General features: G+C 39.6%; 1 protein-coding gene across 1 annotated transcript in view; it reads left to right on the top strand.

Moving 5' to 3' along the window:
- ADAMTS5 (ADAM metallopeptidase with thrombospondin type 1 motif 5) overlaps positions 1-24,720 on the top strand; it is a 97,523-nt gene extending 72,803 nt beyond the window's left edge. Inside the window, exons 6-8 of the mRNA XM_044284354.1 lie at positions 2,173-2,348; positions 3,104-3,279; positions 16,228-24,720. Of these exons, the coding sequence (XP_044140289.1) occupies positions 2,173-2,348; positions 3,104-3,279; positions 16,228-16,783 (908 nt within the window). The 3' untranslated portion in view covers positions 16,784-24,720. The remainder of the gene's footprint in view (positions 1-2,172; positions 2,349-3,103; positions 3,280-16,227) is intronic.
- Positions 24,721-26,926: the final 2,206 nt, after the last annotated feature.

Raw genomic sequence — 26,926 nt, 5'->3', positions numbered from 1 at the left:
ATCTGTGTGGGTTTTCACTCCTTTTCTTCCCCATACAGTAAATGTGAACTGAATCGAGTTAACCTGGGAAATACAACTGAAATGTTTGAAAAAAATTACAAAATGCTAACTTGATATAGGGATGGTAATAGCTAAAATGGGATTTCTCTTTAAAATTTACAAAAGGCAAGAATTCTCATCTATAAAGTTCCCTGGATTCCAATAGTTGAATGCTGTGAGGTAGGAGTCAATTGGAAGAGAGCTAGACTGGTTGGTGAAAATATAGAAGGTGATTGGACAGAAATGTATAATCTTGTGCCTTTTGCAATGTATGGGTCCTTTCATACCTATAAGTTTTATTTTGTTTTTTTTTGTACACACAGTTCACAGTTGTTGGGGATGTGTCACTTCACCAAATAGCATTTAATATGTATAGAAAGTTAATGCAAGGCACTTACTAATGTATTGTGATTGTCCATATTACTTCCTTTGCTGGCTGGATTCATTTTTCCATCACATTATACACTGCTCGTTTCCATGGTTACGACCACCCTGAAATCCATTAGTGGTAGCCATGCTTTCACACTATAGAAAAAAAGCACCAGCCTATATGCGCTCCCATGGTCCTTGCCACCAGAGAGGTCAGACTCAGCACTTTTTCCTATAGTGTGCAAGCATGACCACCACTGCTGGATTTCAGGGTGGTCGTAACCATGGAAACAAACAGTGTATAATGTGATGGAAAAATAAATCAAGCCACCAAAGGAGGCAATATGGACAATCACAATACATTAGTAAGTGCCTTGTATTAACTTTTCTACATGATAACTTTTTCTACATTTTCTGTAGTGAGACAACCCCTTTAAGGTCCTTTAAGAGGCCGGTGCCAATTGCCCTATATTAGGGGAAACAATTCCTGGCCAACTTTAAATATGGCAATTAGAATAAATCCCTGGATCAGTGTTCTAATTCAAGAAATTTAGTACATATAACTATTTGCAAAAAAGGCATCTTGGCCCCTCGGAACATGTTCAGTGAATCAACAATCACCTTGTGGCAGAGAGTTCCAAAGTCCCATATAGTGAAGACATCTGCCCTAAAAAGGTCAATTCCTTGAAGGGTCTTTCCGAGCATTTTATACTGATGACCTATCCTGAGGATAGGTCAATAGTAACTGATTGGCGGAGGTTCCAACTAGGCGCAGCTCAATCCCATTGAAGTGAATGTGGCTGAGCTGTGATAGCAATCACAGCTGCTTTTCAATAGATGGCACCATCACTTGGTAAGCTGCGAGGTGGTTGCGGCGCTCACCAGAACGCTGCAACCTCTTCAACCAGCTTATTAGTAGGGGTGCTGGATGTCCTGTCCAAGTGTCTGACCTATCCTTAAGCCATCAGTATAAAACACTCGGAAAACTGTTCAAAAGGGGCAATTCCAAACATGGACATTTATTGAGTGTCCATAGGATTCATCTGTGATAGGTTGAGGTCCCACTATTTATCACAGAACAATAGTCCTCAGGATTCCATTCAGCAGTCCAACATAGTTAGCATGAGCTGAGAAAGGAAAAATATGAACACTCCTTTTCACAGTTGTCATAAGTCACTTTGTATTACCAAATGGCTTCCGTGAGACATCCAGTTTCCTAATAGATGGGACAGGGAAAACATTTATAAAATATCCATGTTGGCATGTCTGATATCTTCCTTGGAAATTAGCGAGGAGTTCTCCAGGAAACAGGAGAAGAGTTGTCAGTTGGGGTGGCGTACTGACTTGAGACACTCAAAGGTGCTTGGCATGGAGGCAGGCAAAGCTGTCAACAGGGAAGGGCTACTTGACTTGCACCTCCACCAAGTAGAAGTGGAAGTAGAAGGTTTCCCAGAAAAGGGGAGAAAATTCATAGGTCTGCCATTGTAAAAAGTTTGGGAATCACTGTTTAAGGACCGCTTTTTGGGCAGTTTCTGCATATTTTTTGTCAAAGATGGAAATTGATCCCAGCAGAAGAAAGTAGCGAAACCTTTGACAAATTAAATTATTTCCAACTTTCCTCCTGCTGTGATCCGTTCCTGTTTTTGGCAAGAAATATGAGGACTAGACACATCCACACAGCCTATTTTTGTTCTAAGTATGTACAAGAAAGTGAAATTTGAAAGGAGGCACAACATTAGAACGTTATTTTCTCTTCCCCTTAAGCTAAATCATTCCGACAGCAGCAGTGTGAAGCGAGGAACGGTTACCAGACTGATGCAAAGGGTGTGAAGACATTTGTCGAGTGGGTTCCGAAATATGCAGGGATTCAGCCGGGAGATGTCTGCAAGCTCATATGTCAGGCTAAAGGAACTGGATATTATGTTGTGTTTTCACAAAAGGTAAACTTATTACAATACGAACTTAGAAAGTAAAACAAAATAGAAATCTGTAACCCCAGACAAAAGTCTCTGACGCTGATCAGCCATTCTCATCTGTATACTCCTTCCCTGCAAAGCTTAAAGGGGTTGTGCAGCGCAAAGATATTGATGATCTATCCTCAGCATAGGTCATTAATATCATGTCGGGGGTCCAAACCCTGGCACCCCCACCAAACAGCTAATTGAAGTGGTGTGAGTGCTGCTTCTGCTTCAAAATTACCTCTGCACCATCTCTTTTGCGGCTTCGGCACAGTATAATTGTAACTGCTCATCCTATTCACTTGAATGGGACAAGCAATTGTAATTACACTGCGCAAGCTAGATGATGGGCTGGACATTTTGAAGAGGGAGTAGCCTGTGCTACCACTTCAAACAGCTGATCGACGGTGGTGCCGGGAATCAGACCCCCTGATCTGATATTGATGACCAATCCTGAGGATAGGTGATCAATATCTTTACACTTCACAAGACCTTTAAGCAGCAGTGGTATGCAAAATGGAAATGGTGGGCATAAATCCACCGTGAATGTAATAATGATGTGACACACACACGGATGTAGCAGAAATAAAATTGTTTGTGTTACCGTGGCCTATGGTTCGAATGAGAAACTCAGAATAAAAAATTTACATCTTAGGAGCTCCTCAATATCTGCAGTGTATAGATTTTGCACAAAACATACTTATGATTGTAACATGTCTGGTTTCTTTGGCCCCTAGGTGACCGATGGCACTGAATGTAGACCATACAGCAATTCTGTTTGTGTAAAAGGGAAATGTGTCCGAACTGGCTGCGATGGAATTATAGGATCCAAGCTTCAGTTTGACAAATGTGGAATTTGTGGAGGAGACAACTCCAGCTGCACTAAAGTCATGGGAACCTTCACCACTAAAAGGTATTTGTTATGTACGATGTAAATATTTTTTTTTTTTATAAAAGTCGATACTTTTCAGAGAAGGTCATGAAATATTATGATGATCTGATTGGTCTAGGATTTGAGATGCCAATTATATGTTCTCAGGATTGGTCTGATTGCACTAGTGCATATATTTTCCCCTGGGGTGTTTCATTAAATTTGACCATGGCCTCCCAACTTACTCTCCAGAAGCAAATCATAGAGTTCAAGCATCGACACAGAAAAAAAATTGCTAATGAATAATTGCACTGGAAGTCTCTGGTTTTACTGAAGTTTCCAAATATGTTGTATTGATCCAGAATAAGGAGAATAAATAGGACAATACCTCCATCAACTCTACTTATAGTTTGTCTTTCATATATTACTTTATCCTTGCTCACCTGCCGGATTTTACATTGGGTATGAAGAATAGTGATGAGCGGCATAGTCAATATTCGAATTCGCTAATTTTTGGCCGAATATTCGCCATAAATTCACAAATTCGAGAATTCGTGATCTCCAGTCATTGTTTACTTAATTGCGAAAATTGGCAATGTAATATATTTGCGATAAATTCGCAATAAATTCGCAATTAGAGTATTCAACACTATTTGCAAATACGAATATAGAGCGCTATATTCTAAATATTCAGGAAGTGGCGATATTCGCTATTAAAATTCGCAATTCGAATATTCACACTCAACACTAATGAAGAAGGCAATTATGAGTGGTACAACTGCCAAGGCACCGATATGATACCCAGGCAGTCTCAGACAAGGTCCTATTAATTAGAATCGGACCTGCGTATGAGGTTCCTTGATGGCCGTATGGTTGCCTCAACAACTATACCATCCAGCACCACTATGATGATGTAAGGTAAGATCGGTCGGGGGAGAGATGGGAAAGTGACATTTTAAACAAGCAATTTAGGCTCGCAATGGATGTCTAGAACAGTCTCAATCCTAGATTGTCTGGGATTATTTACATTAATGTGTAAAAAAAGAAATTAGCATCTCATTTTATAACATTTATTTTTATAAACTTCCTCCTTTAGATTTAGTGGCCCTTTAATTTGGTAGAAAATGCTTCTAATTTTCTTTAGGGTCATTTTCCTGTGAATCAGTCACCCCAGTGCAGTAGAATATTATGGCTACCACTATTATATGGCAAGCCATTGTGCAAGCTCGCATGATGTCCACCACCAGTGGCTTTATTGTCAAAGTCACCACCAACTTCTAGGATTTCAGAGTAGCTCAGCAGGCCATTTGAGCAAAAATGTTACCGAGTTTTACAATCTCTTAACTATAAGACTTTCTTGGTCTTTCTTGAGCATTCAGCACTATGCTAATAGACATCTTCACATCACGTTGCTCGGAGACTGCAAAGGTTGGCTTTAATCTAATGTGTTCCACCCATCAACCCCACTTTAAATCCTCAATGCAGTGGAGCTAAACAGAAGATATTAAAATAAACTTGAAAAGATACTTTATAGAGCCGCCGATGCGGGTGCCTTATCCTGCAAAGCATCTCCCTCCACTCGACTATGAAAGGCGCTGAATTTGCTGGGACCGTTCTTCCTCCCGCTTCTGATGGAAGGCTGAATACTTCTAATGTGAAAATACAATTTAAAAGTGAATGAAAAGTGAATTTCTTAGCCTGCAAATTGGCCTTTACTGCACGCACTACTAACACGACGAGCTTGTTTAAATGAATTTGGATCTCAATTTATCCCATTTTAAAGAGTCATTTAAATGTTACAGAACTCTACTCAATAAAGCAATGTAATAAGGTAAGACTTATTATGAGAATCTAAGAAGCTAAAAAGTTCTTAAGATGTCATATAACTTCTTCCAAGCACTAGACAGAATATACCCATTATATAGGTATTAATAAACATTTTCAATGGAAATTATCTACGGATATCAGAATACAAAAAATGATAGAGGTTGTTGTGCAACAGTTCTAGATCTCTATGACTTACTCTAGATCTCATGGAGCAAATAGGAGAATGGCCCCATGGCAAATATCAAAATGAGCCCCTATTATGACTCTGGTTTTTCTGCCCACCATTGACACGACCCTTGGGCTCATTCCCCAATCCCCTGGCTTTCAGTTTCTCTACAGAGAAAGTTCTTACAGGTTCTCACCATCCAGTAGCTAAAGGGATGAGAGCACATAGGGGTATCCCTCTCTCTCCAAGAGCCCTGTAGCAGCGCCATGGTCTGCTCTGTGGAATAAACGCCCTTGCTAGATTGACTAACCACCATCAATGCTTCTTCTCTTGTCTGGCACTCCTTAACCCAGAAATACTTTGCTGCCAGGAGGAGCTTCATGTGAAGAAATAGTGATTGACATGAACATAACCTTTCCTCTTTCAAAAACTTCTTTGGAGTTGATGAAGGGCACTGAAGCCATGTAACTTTGAGCATGAGGTGATATTTTGTCAGAATGCCAGAATCCTTACTGGAAACCCAACAGACCCCATTGGGATTTGTCTAGTGCTGGTGGTATCCGCCATAGGCTGTGTGGCGAAACCAACCTCGCTACTGGGTTTTGGAGGGGCCTGGCTATTAGCCTCTTGCCCCAGGATTATGGCCCATACTTTCTTTGAAGGAGAAGACAGACCGGCCGCACAGCTTAAATCTGTGGAACTGTTTTGGGCAGGAAAGCCATGCTTGCGGCCGGCCAAATGTGACTTCCATGGAATTCGGGAACCCCTGCTCGGATCTGGGTGATTTTTGGATATGTTGTTCACCCAGATCAGAGCTATGTATAAATGTGTATAAATCAATGCTGTGTGTTCAAATAAAGGGTTCCTGTTTTACCCTTTACCAAGTTGAGGCTGGTGTTTGGGTAATTGATAGACACTGGGGATTGCTATACGCTGAAGATTTGCTATACTCCCCTGGCTATAACTATTAGCTCTTGTTAGAGCTGTTCCTGTTCCTGCTCTCTGGATTTAGGAGAGGTTCACCCACTGGATCCTGGAGCCTTGTCGTAGGTCCAGGGTGGGTAGGAGACGGTGAGACCCCAACCAAGCTTCGGCAGTTCGTGGGGTCTGAAGTGTCAAGTGGAGTGTTTAGAGTCCTCGGAATGCACTAGGAGCATCTATTGAGGTACCCGGTCGGGGTGCCAGGAGAGCCGTTACATTTAGGCTGGATTTGGTGGTTCAATTTTTCTGCCCCTATTGCGATACAGAATTAGTGCCCGCATGCCATGTTTTACTAAAGGTGGATTTAGATGGGCAGATAATCGGGCAGATTGTCAGGAACGGACATTCCAGAGAACACTTGTTCCTGACAATCTGCTTGTCTAAATGGGCAGCCGATCACCCGATGAACAAGCGGGCACACAAATTATCTAAACAGCGATCTGCTGTCCAGAAACAAAGCAGATGTTTGACGACAAGCGATGGCAATAGCGAACCCTCGTTCTCATACTGTGGAGGTGATCGCCACATGTAAATGCAGCAATTCACTTCCACTTAACGAGCAACTGACTGTCAGGAAGGAATGCTTCCTTCCTGACAATCTGCTGCTCGTCTGCACGTGTAAATCCACCTTAACCCCTTTAAGATAATAATAGGCTCTAGAATAATTCTCTCATTGTATGCTGTGAAATGAAAAATTGGAAAACTGAGAATCCGAACCACCCCAAATAATCTGACTATACAGGACAGTCTGTATTGTCCCATGTATCCTTGTATTATTACATTCCCTTATAATGCATTAAGAATTTGGCAGCAGACCCTGTGAGCTCACTTTACAGCTTTGTAACTGGGTAGCCTTGAATTATCTAGCTGGCCTTGCTGAAAATGATTGCTCAATCTGTGTGGCTGAATGAAGGTTATGTACAGAAGACGGCTGGACATAGCGAAAAGAACAATGCAAATAAATCAGCCCTCCACCATGGCTTTGTTATCCCGTTACGTCCTTCAAGCGGTTGTCCATCCCTTTTTAAATATAGCCTGAAAAGCATTGTGCCTAAACAAAGAAATATACTCACCTGCTCCCCTCTTCCCCCCCCCCCCATTTATGCATACATGTTTTCATGACTTTTGCATTTTTGTGACATTTTTTGCACATTATTATAATTATAATTTTCTTTTTTATATATTTTTTTTTTTCGTGCCGGAAAGAAATGTTGATCTTGATGTTAGCTAAAGGTCTATGGGAATTATTAAATGCAGGCTCTATAAGGTATTTTTTTCTATTTTTCTCCTTTTTTCAGTGTGGTGGCTTTTTAATGTTTCTCCAGCTTATTTTTTTTTTCTTTTTAAAAAGGAGGCATGTTAAACCAGTGGTCCTTTTTAAGTGGTCTTCTAAATTAGGACAAAATGCCATACAAAATGCATGTGGTATGGAAAAAAAACACAAGCAGTTTCTATGGCTTTTTTAGTTAGGCCTCATGCACACGACCGTTTTTCGGGTCCCCATCCAAGCCGCAGTTTTTGCAGCTCAGGTGCGGACCCATTCACTTCAATTGGGGCCGCAAAAGATGCGGACAGCACTCCGTGTGCTGTCCGCATCCGTTGCTCCGTTCCGAGGCCCCGCAAAAAAATATATAACATGTCCTATTCTTGTCGTTTTGCGGACAAGAATAGGCATGTCTACAATGGGCCTCCCATTCCGTTCCGCAAATTGCTTCCGTTTTTTGCGGATCCACGGTTTACGGTCCACAAAAAACAGCACGGTCGTGTGCATGAGGCCTTAATGGCAGAACAAATTTGAAGGAAGACCAGGGTGCCTTCATATGGAATAGATTTTGTCACAGAATTTTGACTGTGACTGAAAATCAGTTCCATTTATCGTAATGTGGTTGCTCTGGCAGAATGTATAGTGGCTCAGTGGTTCAAATCTGGTCAAGGACAGCATCTGCATGGAGTTTGTATGTTCTCCCAGTGTTTGGCCGAATGCACACGGCCGTGTTCCGCGGCCGAGAGCGGTCCGTGGTATGCCGGGCTGGATTCCTGTTCAGAGCAGGAGCGCACGGCGTCAATGGTTGCTATGACACTGTGCTCTACATGCCGCCGCTGCACTACAGTAATACACTCGTATAGTGTATTACTGTAGTGCAGCGGCGACATGAAGCGCATGGCGTCATAGCAACCATTGATGCCGTGCGCTCCTGCTCTGAACAGGAATCCAGCCCGGCATACCACGGACCGCTCTCGGCCGCTGAACACTTTGTGTGTGTTTTTTTTAACACTCCAAAGACATACTGATAGGGAATTTAGATTGTGAGTGATGACAAATGTCTAGTGCTGCGAAGTATTGTCGGCACCATGTAAGTAAAATTAGCATCTGGGTTTCTGCAAGCACCAATCTAATTGAAAATGAATTTACAACTTAGTCAGTTGAGTATGACGGCACCCTGAAGAGAATAAATCACATAAAGACCAAGGAGCAGTAGTTGGTCTTTGTGCCACATGGCCAATTAGCACATTTTTAATGTGGGTTTGCAATGTTTTTTCTTTGCTGTGTAGTTTTGTGCAACACGATTTTAACCTGTTTCACTTGTGAAAACCACATAATTAGAGTTGAGCAATTTGAAGTCCGTGACTTTGATCCGAATTTCAGGGAAGCTAAAATTTCCTTTTGATTCATGGCAACGAATAGATTTTCCCTGAAATGAGTTAGAAAAAAAAACAAAAAACATATTTAACTCTTATCTGTTTGAGCGCGAAGAGCCGGCCGCCGCCATCTTGATTGAATATCCCATGCGAAATCCCGTGCTCGGTGATGTATGACATCACCACACCTGCCAACGTGGTGATGTTTTCCTGGGCCACGCAAGATTTTGCACTGGGTCTTCAATCAAGGTGGCGGCGTCTGGCTCTTCGCGATCAATTTGAGGGAAGTATGATTCTATTGATTTTTTTTATTTATTATTATTCACTTTAATTTTAAACTTAGATCCCGCGATCAGCAATGAACACGGCATCTGAGGGGTACAATGACGGGGAGCAGCGCTAAGCGAATTTTTTTTGCAACAAAAATTTTAATTTTACAAAACTTTGCTCATCACTACACATAATCAATAACTTTGTCACTAAACCATATACATTCCTGGTGAAACACGCACAGCTTTTGTGTACTTGGCCAAATGGCGTACTACCAGCCTTATTTGCTATGTTTTCATTTATGGGATTTTTTGGTTGTTTTCTATTGATGGCCTATCCTCAGAATAAGCTATCAATATCTGATCGACGGGGGTCTGACAGCTCCGCCGATTCGTTGTTCTGCCGGACCCTGGTGCCAAAAAGTCAGTGTCAGAACTACAGCTCTATCTATGGTGTGTAGTGGATGAAGCTGGTGGATACAGCACTCAAGCGAATGGGAGCAGCGCTGCAGTAACCAGCATTGTCGACTACACAATGGATGGAGCTGTAGTTCTGGTGCCAGAGATATTGCAGGATAATTGGGGTTCCACATGTTGGACCTCCTCCGATCTGATATTATGGGCTTATCCTGAGGATAGGCTATCAATATAAAGGACCAGAAAACCCCTTTAAGATCATTGGCCGCTATTCATTATAGAAAACCACCAACCTTACACAGGAAATGAACAGCTACTTAGTTACCTCTTTCTGTATAACAATGGTTGTATAAGATTTCCATGAACATATGTGGGGAGATGTATCAAAACAAAATGTATCAAACAATCCAAATATGGAACAGTTGCCCGTAGCAACCATTATGGATAATGGGTAACTACAACACTTTTTCCTTTGCGCCAGTTTTGATAATCCCCCCCACACACACTATGGATATATGAAATGATGCAAGAGTTTAGTATTCATCCACAGAGTAGCTCTCATCTCTATGGTCTGCTGTGAAGTCTTGGCGTCAATAGACACATTCATGTTACTAAGATGAAGGAGAATTTGGACATTAGTTGATGGCATGTAGACTATTTTGGGAAATCTTGAGCTGGTGGAAATGTAATTAAAGATATTGGCTTCTATGGAGCAAGGGAAATGCTGTTTTTAAGGCACTGTGCCCAAAAATTTGTTCTTGCTTCAAACATTTGGCTGCTGTGGTATGGAAGAAAAAAATATGTTATTTTCAGACTAGAAACACAACTGCCAGGCAGGGATTTACATTGCCACCCTAGTTAAAGGAACACTAGGCGGAACTGTATTATGTCTAGTGTAATGCAGGGTGATAGGCTGACGTGGATAGGCTTACTGTACGTCTTTTTCTCATCTTTACTGACTATGACCCAGGGATTCTCTATGGTTCTTCTGATTCCTGTGCCATGCACCCGTCAGCATAATACCATACAACAGTTTTGATGTGTTCCTGTAAAGGGGTTTTTCTGGGATTTAGATATTGATTACCTATCCTCAGGATACCTAGCACCCCCACCAATCAGCTCTTTTGGGAAGCTGCTAATGTCGGGAACTATACAGGGGACAGAAGGCTCCATTCACTGTGTGGTGCCACATATTGCAGCTTAGCTCCTATCTGCCACCAAGATGTAGCAGAGCTGATTTAGCTGATTTAGTCTGTAATCATGCCTTAAAGCTGTTGTCTCACTTCAGCAAGTGGCATTCATCATGTAGAGAAAGTTAACACAAGGCACTTACTAATGTATTGTGATTGTCCATACTCCTTTGCTGGCTTGATTGTTTTTTTATAGCATTATACACTGCTCGTTTCTATGTTCTATGCTCACTCCCCTGGTCCCGGCCACCAGAGAGGCCGGCACTTTTTCCTATATTGTGCAATCACGACCACTGCTGCTGGATTGCAGGGTGGTCGTAATCTATCCCTAGGAAAAGCCATCAATATGAAATCAGTGGTGGTCCATTTCCAATTGCCTCCAACATTCTGTGGTATTGGTTATGCCTTATATTTCAGCCCAGTCATGGCCTCCCCTAAATGTACAGAGCTGTGCCTGGACACAGCGCTTGATTTGGTGCCATGAACCCATTCAGTCAACTGATTGGTAAGAGTGTCGGGAGTTGGACCTCCACTGGTATTGATAGCCTAATCTAAGGATAAGTCAACAGTTATAGTCACAGAAGACCCTTTAACTTTGGTTTCCTGCCCTTTATCTGGCGAAGACAGAGTGGCTCCCTTGAACCCTGCACCTGGGGCTCATGCAGCCCATGCCCCCATCTAGCTACAATCCTACTCCCTAGAGTGTCCCCTTTATGGATTTCAGTGTCTTCAAATGTAACCTTGAAGGAGTCTTCATAAGGAAGATGCATTCATGTCGGTGTCAGCAGATGTAAATTCTGGCACACTACCATCTTTTCTATTAGCTTTGTAATTTCCCAATAGCAGAGCTCTCTGTGTATTCTGAGATAAGATTATTCAGGTTTTCGCTCTGTATTTCTCTTTGGACAAAACACAGCGGTTCCCAGATAGTGGGCGTCTCAGGCCTCCAACTAATGAACAAAGTTGAATTTAATACTGTATTAACACTGCATTGTGCTTTCCTCTTACACCTCGATCACAATATTTTAATAAGAAAATAATTTGTGATTTATTTATTTTTTCCTGTAGGACTGGAGTCATTTTGGAAATTAGATACTTGTGAAATGAATTATCATCTACGCATTAATCTTTCATATCTTTAAAGAGGACCTTTCATCTGGCAAAAGTATGTTAACTAAGTATCATGATATATACAGCGGCACCCAGGGATCTCACTGCACTTACTGTTATCCCTGGGCGCCGCTCGGTTCTCCTGCTTTGTCCTTCGGTATGTTCGGTCACTTGGTTATAGTAGGTGGAGACTGCCTTTGTTCTCCTGGGCGGCTCTTTCTCATAGGCTGTAGCGCTGGCCAATTGCGCTACAGCCTGGGAGAAGACACCCAGGAGAACAAGGACAGTCTCCTCCTACTATAGCCAAGTCCCCTAAGTCTCCACCTACTATAACCCGGTGACCGAACATATCGGAGGGCATAGCAGGAGAATGGAGCTGCGCCCTGGGATAATAGTAAGTGCAGTGATATCCCTGGGCGCCGCTGTACAGATCATGACACTTAGTTCAGAAGTTTTTTGCCAGATGAAAGGTCCTTTTTAAAGAGGTTATTCCCCTTTGTGGATGTTTTCTACAGACTGGATGGACCTTTGGTGGTAATTGTTAGGGATGAGTGAACCCATGGAAGCTCTGGTTCGCCAGGTTCGGCTGAACTGAAGGTCAAAGTTCAGAAACCGAACTTGACCCCGTAACCCCATTGAAGTCTATGGGGGCCCGAACGTCACTTTATTATTTTCTGTTATAGCATGGTTATATCAGAAAATAATAGCATTCTTAAGACAAAATGCAAAACAATATGGCCATTTAGGGGTCAAAAAATAAACAACTCACCTCATCCACTTGATCGCGCTGCAGCAGCTTCTTCTATCTTCACTGAACAGGACCTTCCAAAGGACCTGCGATATTTTATGCGTGATGACATCACAGCATGGAAGAGCGCGGTAACATCATCACACATATCGCAGGTCCTTTGGCGGGTCCTGTTCAGTAAAGATAGAAGAATCTGCTGCAGCGCAATCAAGTGGATGAGGTGAGTTGTTTCTTTTTTAACCCCTAAATGGCCATATTGTTTTGCATTCTGTCTTAGGAATGCTATTATTTTCCGATATAACCATGTTAATACGGAAAATAATAAAATCACCTGAACACCGAACCCGGACTATAGTGAAAAAGTCCGGGTTCGGGTACCCGAACTCGAAAAGTTCAGTACGAACCCGAACTTTGCAGTTCAGGTTCGCTCATCCCTAGTAATTGTACTTGCCTGATCCCTACCGCTAGGTTCGAGCTCCTTTGCTGGCTCTGTAGCTCTCCCCTCATCAACATCTGGCTTGACACTGGGTCAAGTAACCACTGGAGCAAATAACTGGACACAGCAGTGATGTGTATTGTACCTACCTTTTAAACAGGACTTGAGACATAACTTAGGATTTTAGCCAAACCAGCACCTCATCTGCAGACAGTTTCTTCGAGGTGATTGCTCTCTGTCAGATAAATGTGGTAGAGAGCTGTAATACAGACTGATATGAATCCATACTGTACCTCAGTATGACTCCAGTACTATAGAGTCATATAAAATTTTTGCCCTTTTTGGAAGGTTGAAACACGGCATGGTATGCTGGATTAGAGCAATGCACCTCAAGAAGTATTTTTGAAGAGGAGAATATAGTGCTGTTTGGAGACCTGGCGATGGTACGCATAGTGGATTTATGACTGTAGCGACTGTGCATAGCACACTATAGTTATGAGACCTCAGTTTATTATACCAGCACTATTCTAGTATCTTTGGACAAGACTGTGGAACTAAAAAACTTGTCATATATCTGTATTTCTCAGGTACAGTGTTATATTAGGGTAATGCCTTGTGGGTACTAGAATGAATAGAGTTTCTGTAACTACACAGGACAGCTTGTTCTTAAGAGTGAAGGTCCAAGCCCCTTGGGCTCTCACTGATGAGCCTAGGGACCACAACTGTTTTAGTGTGGTTTCGGGGACAATGGTGTATCTGTACATTTGGTAATACCTAGTCCTGAAGCTCAGACCCTTTTAAGTTAAAGTCTCTGCCGTTATGGCACACCTCTCCAATTGTTTAGATCCCGGACAATAAGGATAATATTGATTATTGCAACATCATATTTCTTCCATCATATGAAGCCATTTGCATCGTTTTTTTATGATGTACATCTGCTGTATATTAAATCTAAGCCAGCATTGGAAATCAAAATCCAAAGAAGAGATTTATGACTAAGAAAAACCTCAAACTTACATCTAAAAATGGAATGAAGCAGATCTATAATTTAGAAGTTGTCCTTACTATACAATTCAAAGACTTCTGCTAAAATCATTCCTTTTATACCAAAAAGCCTTCATAAGTTAAATCAGCCGCTCGATAAAATCTGGAAGATGTCGATTCTACCCTATGGCCCATATGCTAAAAGCTTCCATGTGGATGCAGTGTAAGCGCTCTTACTGTTTTGTAGATCTTGATGCCAGTCGTGACTGATATCTAGTCATATTCTGCATGTGACAGCAGATGATCTCATCCAGTAGGCAAATACTAAACATTTTCATGTTATATTGGAATTGAACAAAACAGTGAAATTCTCCACAGGAAGTTAATGTGTCTTTTAAAAAAAAATGAAGTCAGCGAATCATTTCTTTTATCAAAGTCTCAAGGGAAGAAAATGTGATTGTTTTCTTTGGTTGATATATTGTGCTCTTAAGCACCTCAGAGTTGGATGTGTTTACTTGGGTATTTATTTTATATATGGTAGAATACAACTTCTCATTGCAGTACGAAGAGCTCTGAAAACTAATTGGGTCTTCACTGCAGGACTGTACGGTTTTATAGTGAACAGGACAACTATGGTGTGTAGATACTGAGCACCAATGCATTTACTAAAACCAGCTTGGAGTAAGTCTAACTTAAAGGATATGTCCACTTTTGCCACCATTTTTTTTTTTTGCACCAATGCACCTAAAATAAGCACCTTTGCAAATTATCTTGAATTAAAATCTCCTTCTCGTTTGTGCATGCAGCTCCTGCGCAGACCAGTTTTTCCATGGTTGCAAACTACCGTAAATGTAACCTTTGTATACCCTGATCCTGCTTTTATATTTGCCTTCATTTGTATCCTACTCATTGCTATAGTCCTGATTGTAGGTTATCAAGACATAAGGGGTTCATGGAAGAAGTACGATTGTGAGATCAGGCTACACCGGTGGTCTATAACTATGGAGACACATAGGATTGCAAAGGAGCTGTTGTTCTCTACTGTATTATACACACGCAGATTCTGATAAGAAAGTATGTTTGTGGTGCACTTAAAAACCAAGGACTGCAGATACCACTAGATTACGAGGCAATAGACACAGTTAAAGAAATTTCAGGTTTCAGCAAAAATTTAAAAAAACAAAACAAAAAAAAACAAGATGAGAGAGGATGTAATAAAATAATAAAAGTAGCATTACCCATTTCTTCCAGCTTTGTTACAGCACCACTACTCCAGTCCTTCCAGTATCTGGTCTCAGCAGTATCTGGTACGAGCCTGATGAGGCCCGAGACTGGCTGCAGCAGTCAAATAGGTACACAGGCACATCACCACTGCAGCCAACTAAATAGAGACTGGAGTTGAGGAACTGGGACAGTAGGTACAAAAACCAAAAGTAATGCTTATTATTCTTTTTTACCCAACTTAAAAAAACACATTTAACAAATGATCTCCAGGGATTGACCACAATATATTACAATATAAGTTAGGATTGACGACAGTGTAGTCAATGGAGAACAACATAATTGTAGAACCTCTATAGTGGAGAAGGATGCAAGACCAATAAAGGCAGTAACAACATAGGTTTGTGTGTCCATAGTAAGTGCTTATTGTATATACCACTGGACATTGCAAGTTGGATGTAAATTATCTACCTATTATTTTACAAAAATGTGACCTTGTGAGCCTCATAGTTTTGTATTGGTGACACATTTAGAAAGTGGAACAGCTTTAAAGCAGTCTATTTATGTCCATTTTAAAATGAGACCTTATAGGGGTTGTCCATTGGGTTCAAATGATAGGCCTATCCTCACAATAGGTCATCAATATCTGATAGCAGAGGTCTTACACCCCACATCCTTGCTGATCAATTCTTTCAGGGTAGCTCCAGATAAAAGTGGTGTCAAAATTATACACCTCTGTCCACTGTGTAGTGAAAATTGCTGGCTACTGCACCACTGCTTCTGTTCACATCACACCTGAGCTACACTGAAACAGTTGATTGGCAGGGGTGTGGTGTGGTGGACTTCCAGCCTGAGAATTGGCCTTCACTTGTAAAAATCTGGATAACTCTTTGGTGTTCCTCAATCGATGTCCTTTAGTTTTTGGCTGACTACTATGTTTCATGGTGTATTTATATTGTATGTACCCTATAAATAACGTATTACTCTAATTTGCTTTACAGCAAAGGCTACACTGATATTGTCAAGATTCCCGAAGGAGCAACCCATATAAAAGTGAAACAGTACAAAGCCAAAGAACAGACTAAGTTTACAGCTTACCTAGCATTAAAGAAGAAGACTGGGGAATACATCATTAATGGAAAATATATGATATCAACTTCGGAAAACATCATGGAATTGAATGGCTTTGCCATGAACTATAGTGGCTGGAGCCATGCTGAGGATTCATTTCACAGTATGGGGCATTCTTCTACAAAGGAAGTTTTAATTGTACAGATTCTTGCTACAGATATTATTAGACCAATTGATGTACGTTATAGTTTCTTTGTACCATCCAAACAAGGTTCAACCACAAATAGCATTAACAATAATGTGGTTCCTCAAAGTTCCCAACCGCAGTGGGTGACTGGACCTTGGTTATCATGCTCTAGAACATGTGACACTGGATGGCACACCAGAACTGTCCAATGCCAAGATGGACAAGGGAAATTAGCTAAAGGATGTCTACTTTCTCAAAGACCTTCAGCATTTAAACAGTGCTTACTGAAAAAGTGTTAGCCAAAGGATAGACATTATCTTAAAAACGACACGGTCTTTGCTGTGTAAAAGTAGATCTAGCATGTCAATGTTGGCTAAGGTTTGGTTTGAGCTCAACGAAAATAACTCAAGGGCTGTACAAAATTTTGGCCTTCGTGAAGATACTATTTTTGAGACACAGGCTCTTCAACCAACCTTAAAGGTGGAAAGGAGTTCCTTATTAAACCACATTATGTAGGTGATGGGGTGGATGCTGGCTTACTTAACGTCTTGTTTGCATCACCTACCTCTCAAGAAGAAAGCCTTCAGGAACATCTGCTAAGTTATACTTGTGGACGGCATGTTGTAGGTTATATGTGTGGTGTTTTGTACATATGTGTCATTAGATGTGTCACTTTATATATCACTTGCTTCTTACGAACAGTGATTGACCAAAGTAGATCTACAGCTACATGTCTCCGCTTGTTCCAAATACAGCTGTGGATATTTACTGGTTAAAAAAAAAAGAAGCTTGCCGCTGTTTATCAGCTTACTAGTTTATTTTCAACTTTTTTTTTTGTCGACGAACCAACCTTGAATGACAGATTTTCATTTTGGAAAATAGTTGTAAGACGTCTGTTTACAAATTAGAGCAATCTACCAAAATCTAAGGTTTTAGCTGAAACTAAAATTTTTATTCCCTTTAGCCGAGAAACATTTATTTTTTTCTATGAAAAGGTTATTATTCTTTGTAGACATGATAAGGAATAAAAAATAAAATAAAAAGCAACAGCGTATTGTCTTAAGACAAGTTTCCCCGATGACCTGTTGTCTCTAGCTAGAACTAAATTAAATATCTAGAGACTAACAAAGACCTTCCAGAGAGGGTGTTTTTCTCCATCTAATGACTTTACAAATACTACAAAGTGCTACCAGTTATTCAGAGAACTAGTAGTGGTAGTTTGTTAGTACACTTGTATGAACACTAAATTTCTTTGTTTTCCTTAGATATGTTAGCTTTTGTTCTATCAAACATTTGCCATGTTTGGTGTGGTGCCTATTTTTCGATATGGCGCAAAACTTTTTTTTTTTTAAATCTACTTATACTATAACTATTGGGGGCTATCTGACCCAGTTAAACACAATTTTGAAAAAAAATTCTAAAAGTTTCTGCTGGCAAAGTCATGTATGATACCAAAGCATACATTCCACACTGGCAGGTTCTATTGCTTCTCTGGGGCTCCTAGAGGGGGCCACAGCTCTGTTTGGTTTCCCAAACACTCCGCAGGCAACATAAATGTAGACAATAAGGGACTGGGGAAATGGACCCAAAGGTCATATTTTCGTATATGAGCCTAATATATTATCAAGTAAAGAATTTTCTTGCTCTCATTGAAAAAAAGCAAAAACAATCAAAGTAAAAAAAAAAAAAAAAAAGGTATAATATACAGGAATGGCAGTAAGCGTTATATATAAAGTGTCCTCGACAGTATCATTTTTCTCAGTGACAAGGATATTGTTCCAAGATTTGGAGGTTTCCAGTTTCCAAAGGCTTATTAAAAGACTGCAGCCTCAGAGTTAGTTAAAAAAAATAACATCTCAAATACCAACCTTCAATGTTCTTTCATTGAGTTACAATGCGCAAAATAAATGTAAAAATAATCTTAAACAAAGGCAATAAAGGAGACATATGGCCAAATAGTAAATTAGGCTTTATTTTTGTTCTAAATATTCTATTTTTATGGAATAATTGACATTTATTCTGACAGTTTTAGCATACAATATGGAAATGAAAAAAATACAAAATATTTTTTCTAAAACAAAATGCCCCTTCTATTTTACAGATTTAAATTTTTTTTCAAAAATTTTTAAATCAAATTGTAAAATGAAAAGACTCAAAAATTGGTTGAAATTATCTATTAATTGCAGGGAGGCACTGAGAAAAAAAAGTTGAGAAATAATTTATTGTTTGTACAACTTGTATGTGAAAATACATTATGTAATGATTTTATTTATTTTTTTATTTAAAACAAAAATACCTATTGTACAAGTTCTGTATATAACGTGTTTTACTCTTGTCATTTTTATTTTCCTATTTATGCTTCCTGTGTGTTAATAGTATACACTTTGTGAGTTTACATAATGTGCAGCGCTGGTTGCTTTTCTATGTTTTTCAAAATGCATTCAATATAAGATAACTGTACATGTACACATACTGTAAATAATATATTCTCTTTATAGAACTATATTCTGACACCAGCTTGTTTTGCCTTTAAAAAAAAAAGTTAAAATACTAGCTTCTTTTTTATTTTTTATGACAGGCAATGGTCTACGCACACTGCTGAACAAAATGTACTTATGTAGTCTTATGAAATTCAGGTCAAACTATGTTCACTTGGTATAAACTACACATCAGATTGTACTGTTGAAAGAAACGCTTTGTAAAAACTTTTTACATTTTTTTCCATTATTGATGATTTTTCAAAAAATGCTAAATCTGCTATAATACATAAGAGGACAGATATAGTTCAAGGTTTAACTGCAAGTACGTGAATAGAAAACTATTAGATCATGGACCCAAGGTTGCATTTATTTTTGAGCCCCAGGCTAAAGAGAACTGTGGGTCTTCTTTTTAACTTTTAAAAAGTAGTTCCTGAGAATATTGAAAATTGGTGGGATTCTGAGAGCCTGTTATCAGAAGGGCATTTAAGGCTTAAGTAAATCTAACACATGTCCTAATGGCCGACTGCACAATTTTTGGGCCAAGTGTTCATAGAAACGCTCATTCACTATAATTGGCCCATTTAATCGATCAGCTGATCAGCTAATGAGCAAGAAAATGCTCATTTGTTGGCTGATGGGCGTCTTTCATTAGGATCAAAGATGCCTGATTACCAGCAGCACGTCTACCTTCGTAATTATGGATGTACTGGCAATAATCAACAGAACTGAATGAGAATGGAACGACTGAGGTTGCAATTGTCTCTCCCACATTCAGTGTCATCATTCATCGGTGCTCTCACTGTCCGAACGCTGAGCAGTGTAATAGGGCCTTAAGCTAGACCTAAGCAAAAAAATATAAAATAATTGAGCCCAACCTCCCAAAGTGGTAATCAGTTGAATAGGAATGCTTGTTGCATAGTGACTGTTCCCAGATGTTCCTCATCCTTACCTATTTAGTAGAGATTACCTATTATTCAATAAGTGTCAGCCTTGACTACTTATAAACAGGACTCTAAGCAGTCAGTAGGAAATCATTTCCTTCTTCAGACCCATAGCATTTAGTGAATGCAATTGCACCCACTTGTTCAGCTTTATTAGGACTTTGTAAAGATATCCCAAGTGATATCTGTCCTAGCTTTTCTCAATTTATTCTCTACATTGAGTTTACTTGTGTGGCCATTTTCTTTTTTATGTTGCTTATATTACTAGTATTCTAGAGTAACAAGAAACCGGAAATTAGTAAAATGTTATGACTGCTAATAGATAACACCCTGATCTGCAAGTAACATTCTAGTCCATTATCCTTAGTTACCAACTAGTAATGAGAGAATTTCCTAAAATTTGTTTTGGTCCAATTCGTCCAAATCAGCCAAGAGATTCGATTTGGGTACAAATAATTTTCACCCAAATTGAAAGTGTTGTAAATTCCTGTAAATTCTCTCTCTCTCTCGCTCTGGAAAAATTCTACCTAAATTAATCTGAGGAAATTCTGAGTCTACCGAATCAGAATGAAAAAAAAAAATTCTGTTCAAATTTTAATTCTAACAAATTCATTCACTCATCTCTATTACCAACAATTCCTTCTGTTTCTCATATGGAATGTGGGTTGGATATGGACTGAAGCATTGATTTTGCCCATTGATATTTGATCATTGGGGTACCTACCATTCCCTGGCTCTGCGTGCTGATCATCAGAACTAAGAAGCCACTACATTTGGTGAAGTATCACAGCCTCTTAAATTTTAATCTTGACACAACAGCACATCCGTAGGTGCATGGATTGTGCCACAGCTCATCTTCAGCAACGTTTTAGTCCTAGAAAATCCCTCTAAAGTTTGGATCAATATTGCAATCAAATAGAATTCTCTTTTTCCCAATTATTAATACTAAGATATGGAAATTCCATATCTAAGCTATTGACTTATGAGTATTAATTTAAAAAGTCAGAAAAAAAATCTGATTCTCCCAGAGTAAATTTTTTTTTAATGTGTGTACCATTTGCTACCACCAATTCTATATTAAATACAGTTGATCAATCCAAAAGGTAACACATAGTGAAGTACCAGTGTTAATAAAAGGATTGACATATATATATATTTTGTATTATAAATAGAGATGATTTTTTTCTCCCCCCTAAAAAAAACCCAAAAATTATATTTGTAGATAAATGAAATGGATTAAGTAAAATATACTTTTTCTATTTATAAAGCTGGACGATAATAGCCATAAACTAGAATTATCTTATATCTTATAAGTCAACTATCAATTTATAATGGGAAATATTACTATATTTTATTAAACTATCATACTGTATATTACCCCACCCCCATTCTTTGCACTCACATTTGCCATGATCACACTTTTTTTTTTTATGTTTGCACAAATAATCTAAGCAAGCATTATTATTGTGTGCATATATACCTATGTTATTTGTGTGTGTTAGGTATATTGTTTTCATTGCTTTATTAGGTGTATTTTGCCTCATACCATAGTTTCTACTGTACATTGTATTGAAAATGAATGATACTCAACAAATGGATGCTTGCTGTATTTTCAGAATGTATTACAGGCAGACTGATCAGGTAGACATCAGTTAGATGTATTTTGACGATGGCCAAACAAAATCTTGCATGTCTGTTTAATGTGAAAATGCAAATTTGAGCCTAATACAAAGTTAGTTACTGAATCTAACATGGGCATTTTTTACATGATAATATATATACTGTTGTATATTTTGCCTTTTTTATCGAAATGTATCTTTGTTGCCCATAGACAGCATTGGAGTAGCGTAACTTGGGTCCACCAAAGGGAAATATTCTGAAGGTCAACACTCCAGCCAGGTCCACTTTCATTTGTAAAATAAACTCAGGACATGTAGTGATATAAAGTAGTAGGTTCAGGGGCATAACTGTTTATAGAGGGCAGAGGTTGCAGTCGCAAGATAGGCCCTAGTTGCCCCTAAACAAAATAAGAAGTACCAGTACCAGAAATGGAACACGATGGTCTGTGGGCCCAGAAGCTTCAATTTATACCTATGGATAGACCTCATTCGGGCTCCATTGTTGTGCAACAACTTGGTCCAACATGAGCATCCCCCATGACACTGTTGGTGTTTATATGGTGGGCCTATATGTCGCCATGCATATCAACATTATGTTTGTTTATTGGCAAATAAGACTAGTTCCTTCTTTTAACTGATATTAGGCAATTATGTAGCGTAATAACATTATATTCTGCTCTCTATAAAACTGGAAAGGCTACAAAACATCCTATATTAATTGTGTAGCAGCTTTATAGCTATTGGTGAGGTAGGGTGTTAAAGGCTACAAAAAACCTTTACTTCTAGTCCCCAGTGAGTTCAGTTTGACTTTACTGATTTAGGTTCTGAACCGTAGCTGAACCTGACTAGACACCTACAGAAAATAGGTGTCCCATCCGCCACATATACTACTGTATGACCAGACTGACTTATTGCAATGTATAGTTCATATTTTCTTCTATTTTACCATTCAAGAGGTTTCCAAAATGATGTTGATATTATAAGGTTTGCTTCCAAACTAAGACATGTTAACTTTTCCAAATACAAATGTGCATGTGCACATAGATGGTTGGAGCTATTCTATTCCATTAAAATAGTATACAATAACAGGTTTCTTAATACATGATGTCAGGCGGAAGGAAACTGTAGTTAGATGACCTGTAAGTCAGTGTCCTAAAGAGACTTTGATTTTAAGTCAAGAAATTAGGGATTTTAGCCAAGAAAGATCTCCTGCAAAAGGAAGAGATACCTATCTGTATGCAGATGTTTCAGGGTTGTTGTCCCTCGTCAGTACAGAGCAGCCTCTTCCTTTTGAAAGTAAGTCAGATTTGACTAAAATTCTTCCTTATGTTTAAAGGTATGATCATTGGTTGGACATTGATTTATAAGGGAATAGTTTGGCATTTCCTTCTTCTGTGGGAAAGGTAACTTTCATATCCAAGGGAGCATTGCTTATAAGACTCCCTAAAGCTTGGCTGCTCGTTCAGTGGAGGTGAAGTGCTGCATTTAGATGCAGTGATCACCTCCACGGTATGAGGACGAGCGATGGTTACTGCTACCTCTCATCCTCATACAGCTACCTTGTATTGGGACAGCAGAGCGGTGTTTAGAAAGTCATAATTTAGGTTTCTAACAATTGTCTCAACCGATGAATGAGCGAAACATGTAACTTTACGATGGGTCAATCAGTTTTCTTAGGGCAAAGCTTACCAGACTCCTCTCTTGCCATATATTACTCGCTCCTATTATGTGGCCTTGTATGATTTTTAGACCACTATAGCTACAGCATGACTTATAGTCATGTTTAATATTGACTGTCTATCATCAAGGCAAGATCTGTTCTGATTAGAACATCTGTACAGTGTCTTATCAAATTGAACTACTGGATACAATTGCATCCACGTAAACAACCATCACAGGTTCAGTAGGAAACCAAAGGAAGTGAGATTTCCCCGTTAAACTTTATGATAATGTGCCTTGTTGATGGACATGTGTATGGACCAACCTTCTAATTAGAGCCTCAGGAGGCCAATTGGTGGGTTTAACTATCAATTTCACTATATTAAATTATTTTCAAAGCAAGCAGAGACCAATAATCAAATTCCTCATCACAAACATTAGAAAGCCAATCCTTACTTAACAAATTCTATTAAATTACTTTAGTCTCATCAGATGATCCTTGACTCAGCACTCAATTGGTGTTAAAATAATTTTTCACTTGTTTGCTCCTTTATGTTAGACATATCTCAGGCTAAAACAAACTACTGCATGGTAAAATTGGGTTCTTAGGCATCATGGCTTCTGGACATGTAGCTTAAAGGGTTCATCCGGTTTAAAAAGTAGTAGATGGGGTCCCTGATACAGTGTTCTCTTAGACAAGTTCTAAACAGTTTCTCTTGCTCTGCACGCTCATTAGTTACATGGACAGCATTTTGATTTCAGTGGGAATTGTGAAATGTTTAATTTCTCCTGTGGTGGTCTCCTGCAGAGGAATTGAACAATTTCTGCAAAGATTCCTCCACAGCTTATGGCCAATCACTGGGGATTCTAGTGATATAACACCATGTAGTGAGCTCATCATCAGGAGATCCTTCTAACAAATAGGGAATATCTAAAGTGGACATCCTCTTTGAATAAGCCTAACAGTCTGGTCACTGGGAATACATGCTATGCAAGTATGAGGTGCTGTGGAAATGCCACTACCATCTCTGTTCTGTACCTCTATAAGGTCACCCTAGAAAAAGCTGAAAGTTGTGGTAGTAGACAGTCCATTTAATATATGTCTGTCTTCCTTTTATAAAAATAATGGATGGATATACTCTAACCCACAGACATACAATAAGTATTTCGGATGAAGGGATCGATCAGGTTATTACGAAAGGAGGAAAATTTGAGTTATACATTTCAATTGTGTCATATGTGATTTTCTTAATATAATGCAGGTAAATTGTCGCCATGTCTACTAATTAATGGCGTCAAGAGACAAACTGTATAGCCGTATATGTTATCATTATGCAACTAAGGTTCTCCACGATGAATGTCAATGATAGGATACAGATATTTTATGAGCGGACAGCTCAGTCTATCAGGCTGAGATAAAAAAAATTTACAATCAACTGCACTATTGGTTCTAAGGGTAGATTATATATCGTTACGCCCTTTCATTAATTTGTCTCCTCTTCGTATATGCAGTAGTTTGCACCTCATTATCCAAGAACTGTAGGATAAAAAAAATGTACTGTATCAGCAATGTAATGGAATGTTAATGTCACATTTTCCAAAAAACTGAAAAAAAAACTTTTTTTTTTTTTAAATGTAAGCAGAAAATAATTATGTTTTATTTACGATGTATACTCTCGACTTTGAATTTTGTTTGATGTTTTGGCGAAATTACAAAAAATAAATAAAGATGTAGTACATGGTTATTTTAAATTACCCACTAGCAATGCTTCTTTATTGTGTTTCCCTATGCGACAGTGGCAGAGGTGACTTTGGTCGGTACTAGGCAGGCAAAAAAGCATAAGGTTGGAATAAGCAGCAAATGATGAATTGGGAGTGGGAGAGAATGAGATTCAGCATAAGAAGGTGTATTAAACAGAAGAGGAATTTAGCTGGAAATTCGCCCTGAGCATCATTATAGCCCATCAGCTATTTGTACATTTCCAGCGTACAGAAAGCTGAACCACAGGAACATTATTCAGCCTGTTTTATTTACCGGCTATGGAGTAAACATCACTTTCATTACAGTCGTCGCTGTTTTTCATACGAGCAGACGGACTAAGGGTGGGTTCACATCTGCGTTCTGGATTCCGTTATGGCTTTTTGTTATAACATGGTTATAACGGAAAATAACGGAATCCATGAGGCGGAAATCAAAACTGAAGCCTTTAACTGATCCGCCTGATTCCTGTTAAGCAAGACAGAAAATAAAGTCCTGTCTGCATAACGGAAACGGGATGGATCTGTTTTGCTGCCCATAGATTTGTATTATGATGGAATGCAAAACGGAAGCCTTTAAAAGGCATTCCATTGTGCTTTCCGTCATAATAGAAGTCTATGGAAATCATAACGGATCCTTCCCGTTTTCGTTATGCAGAACGGAGAAAAAAGTCCTGTCGACAGGACTTTGTTTTCCGTCTTGCATAACGGGAACCAGACAGATCCGTTATGATTCCCATAGACTTCTATGAAGACGGATCAAAACGGAATGCCTCTTAAAGGCTTCCGTTTTGACTTCCGTCTTAGAGTACTTTCACAATTGTGTTTTTCTTTTCCGGCATAGAGTTACCTCCTAGGGGCTCTATACTGGAAAATAACTGATCAGTTTTATCCCCATGCATTCTGAATGGAGAGTAATCTGTTCAGGATGCATCAGGATTAGGGATGAGCGAACTCGAACTGTATAGTTCGGGTTCGTACCGAATTTTGGGGTGTCCGTGACACGGACCCGAACCCGGACATTTTCGTAAAAGTCCGGGTTCGGGTTCGGTGTTCGTCGCTTTCTTGGCGCTTTTGTGACGCTTTCTTGGCGCTTTTTGAAAGGCTGCAAAGCAGCCAATCAACAAGCGTCATACTACTTGCCCCAAGAGGCCGTCACAGCCATGCCTACTATTGGCATGGCTGTGATTGGCCAGAGCACCATGTGACCCAGCCTCTATTTAAGCTGGAGTCACGTAGCGCCGCCCGTCACTCTGCTCTGATTAGCGTAGGGAGAGGTTGCGGCTGCGACAGTAGGGCGAGAGTAGGCTGATTAACTCCTCCAAAGGACTTGATTAATTGATCGATCTGCAGCTGTGGATCATTGAGCTGCTGATACTCAATTGCTCACTGTTTTTAGGCTGCCCAGACCGTTTGTCAGTCAATTTTTTCTGGGGTGATCAGCGGCCATTTTGTGTCTTGTGCGGTGCTGCGACCAAGTGCATCCAAGCTGCGACCAAGTGCATTTAACCCTCAATGGTGTGGTTGTTTTTTGGCTAAAGCCTACATCAGGGTGAAGCTGTCACACCAAGTGCATTTAACCAGCAATAGTCTGTTCATTTTTTGGCCATATACTACATAAGGGGCAAGCTGCGCCCGTCACCAAGTGCATTTAACCCTCAGTAGTGTGGTTGGTCAAGCTGTGACACCAAGTGCATTTAACCAGCAATAGTCTGTTCATTTTTTGGCCATATACTACATCAGGGGCAAGCTGCGCCCGTCACCAAGTGCATTTAACCCTCAGTAGTGTGGTTGGTCAAGCTGTCACACCAAGTGCATTTAACCAGCAATAGTCTGTTCATTTTTTGGCCATATACTACATCAGGGGCAAGCTGCGCCTGTCACCAAGTGCATTTAACCCTCAATGGTGTGGTTGTTTTTTGGCTAAAGCCTACATCAGGGTGAAGCTGTCACACCAAGTGCATTTAACCAGCAATAGTCTGTTC

The sequence above is a fragment of the Bufo gargarizans genome, chromosome 3, assembly GCF_014858855.1.
Source record: "Bufo gargarizans isolate SCDJY-AF-19 chromosome 3, ASM1485885v1, whole genome shotgun sequence".
Taxonomy (NCBI): Eukaryota; Metazoa; Chordata; class Amphibia; order Anura; family Bufonidae; genus Bufo; species Bufo gargarizans.
The sequence above is the reverse complement of the archived record's forward strand: the minus strand, read 5'-3'. Positions and strand labels throughout refer to the sequence as shown.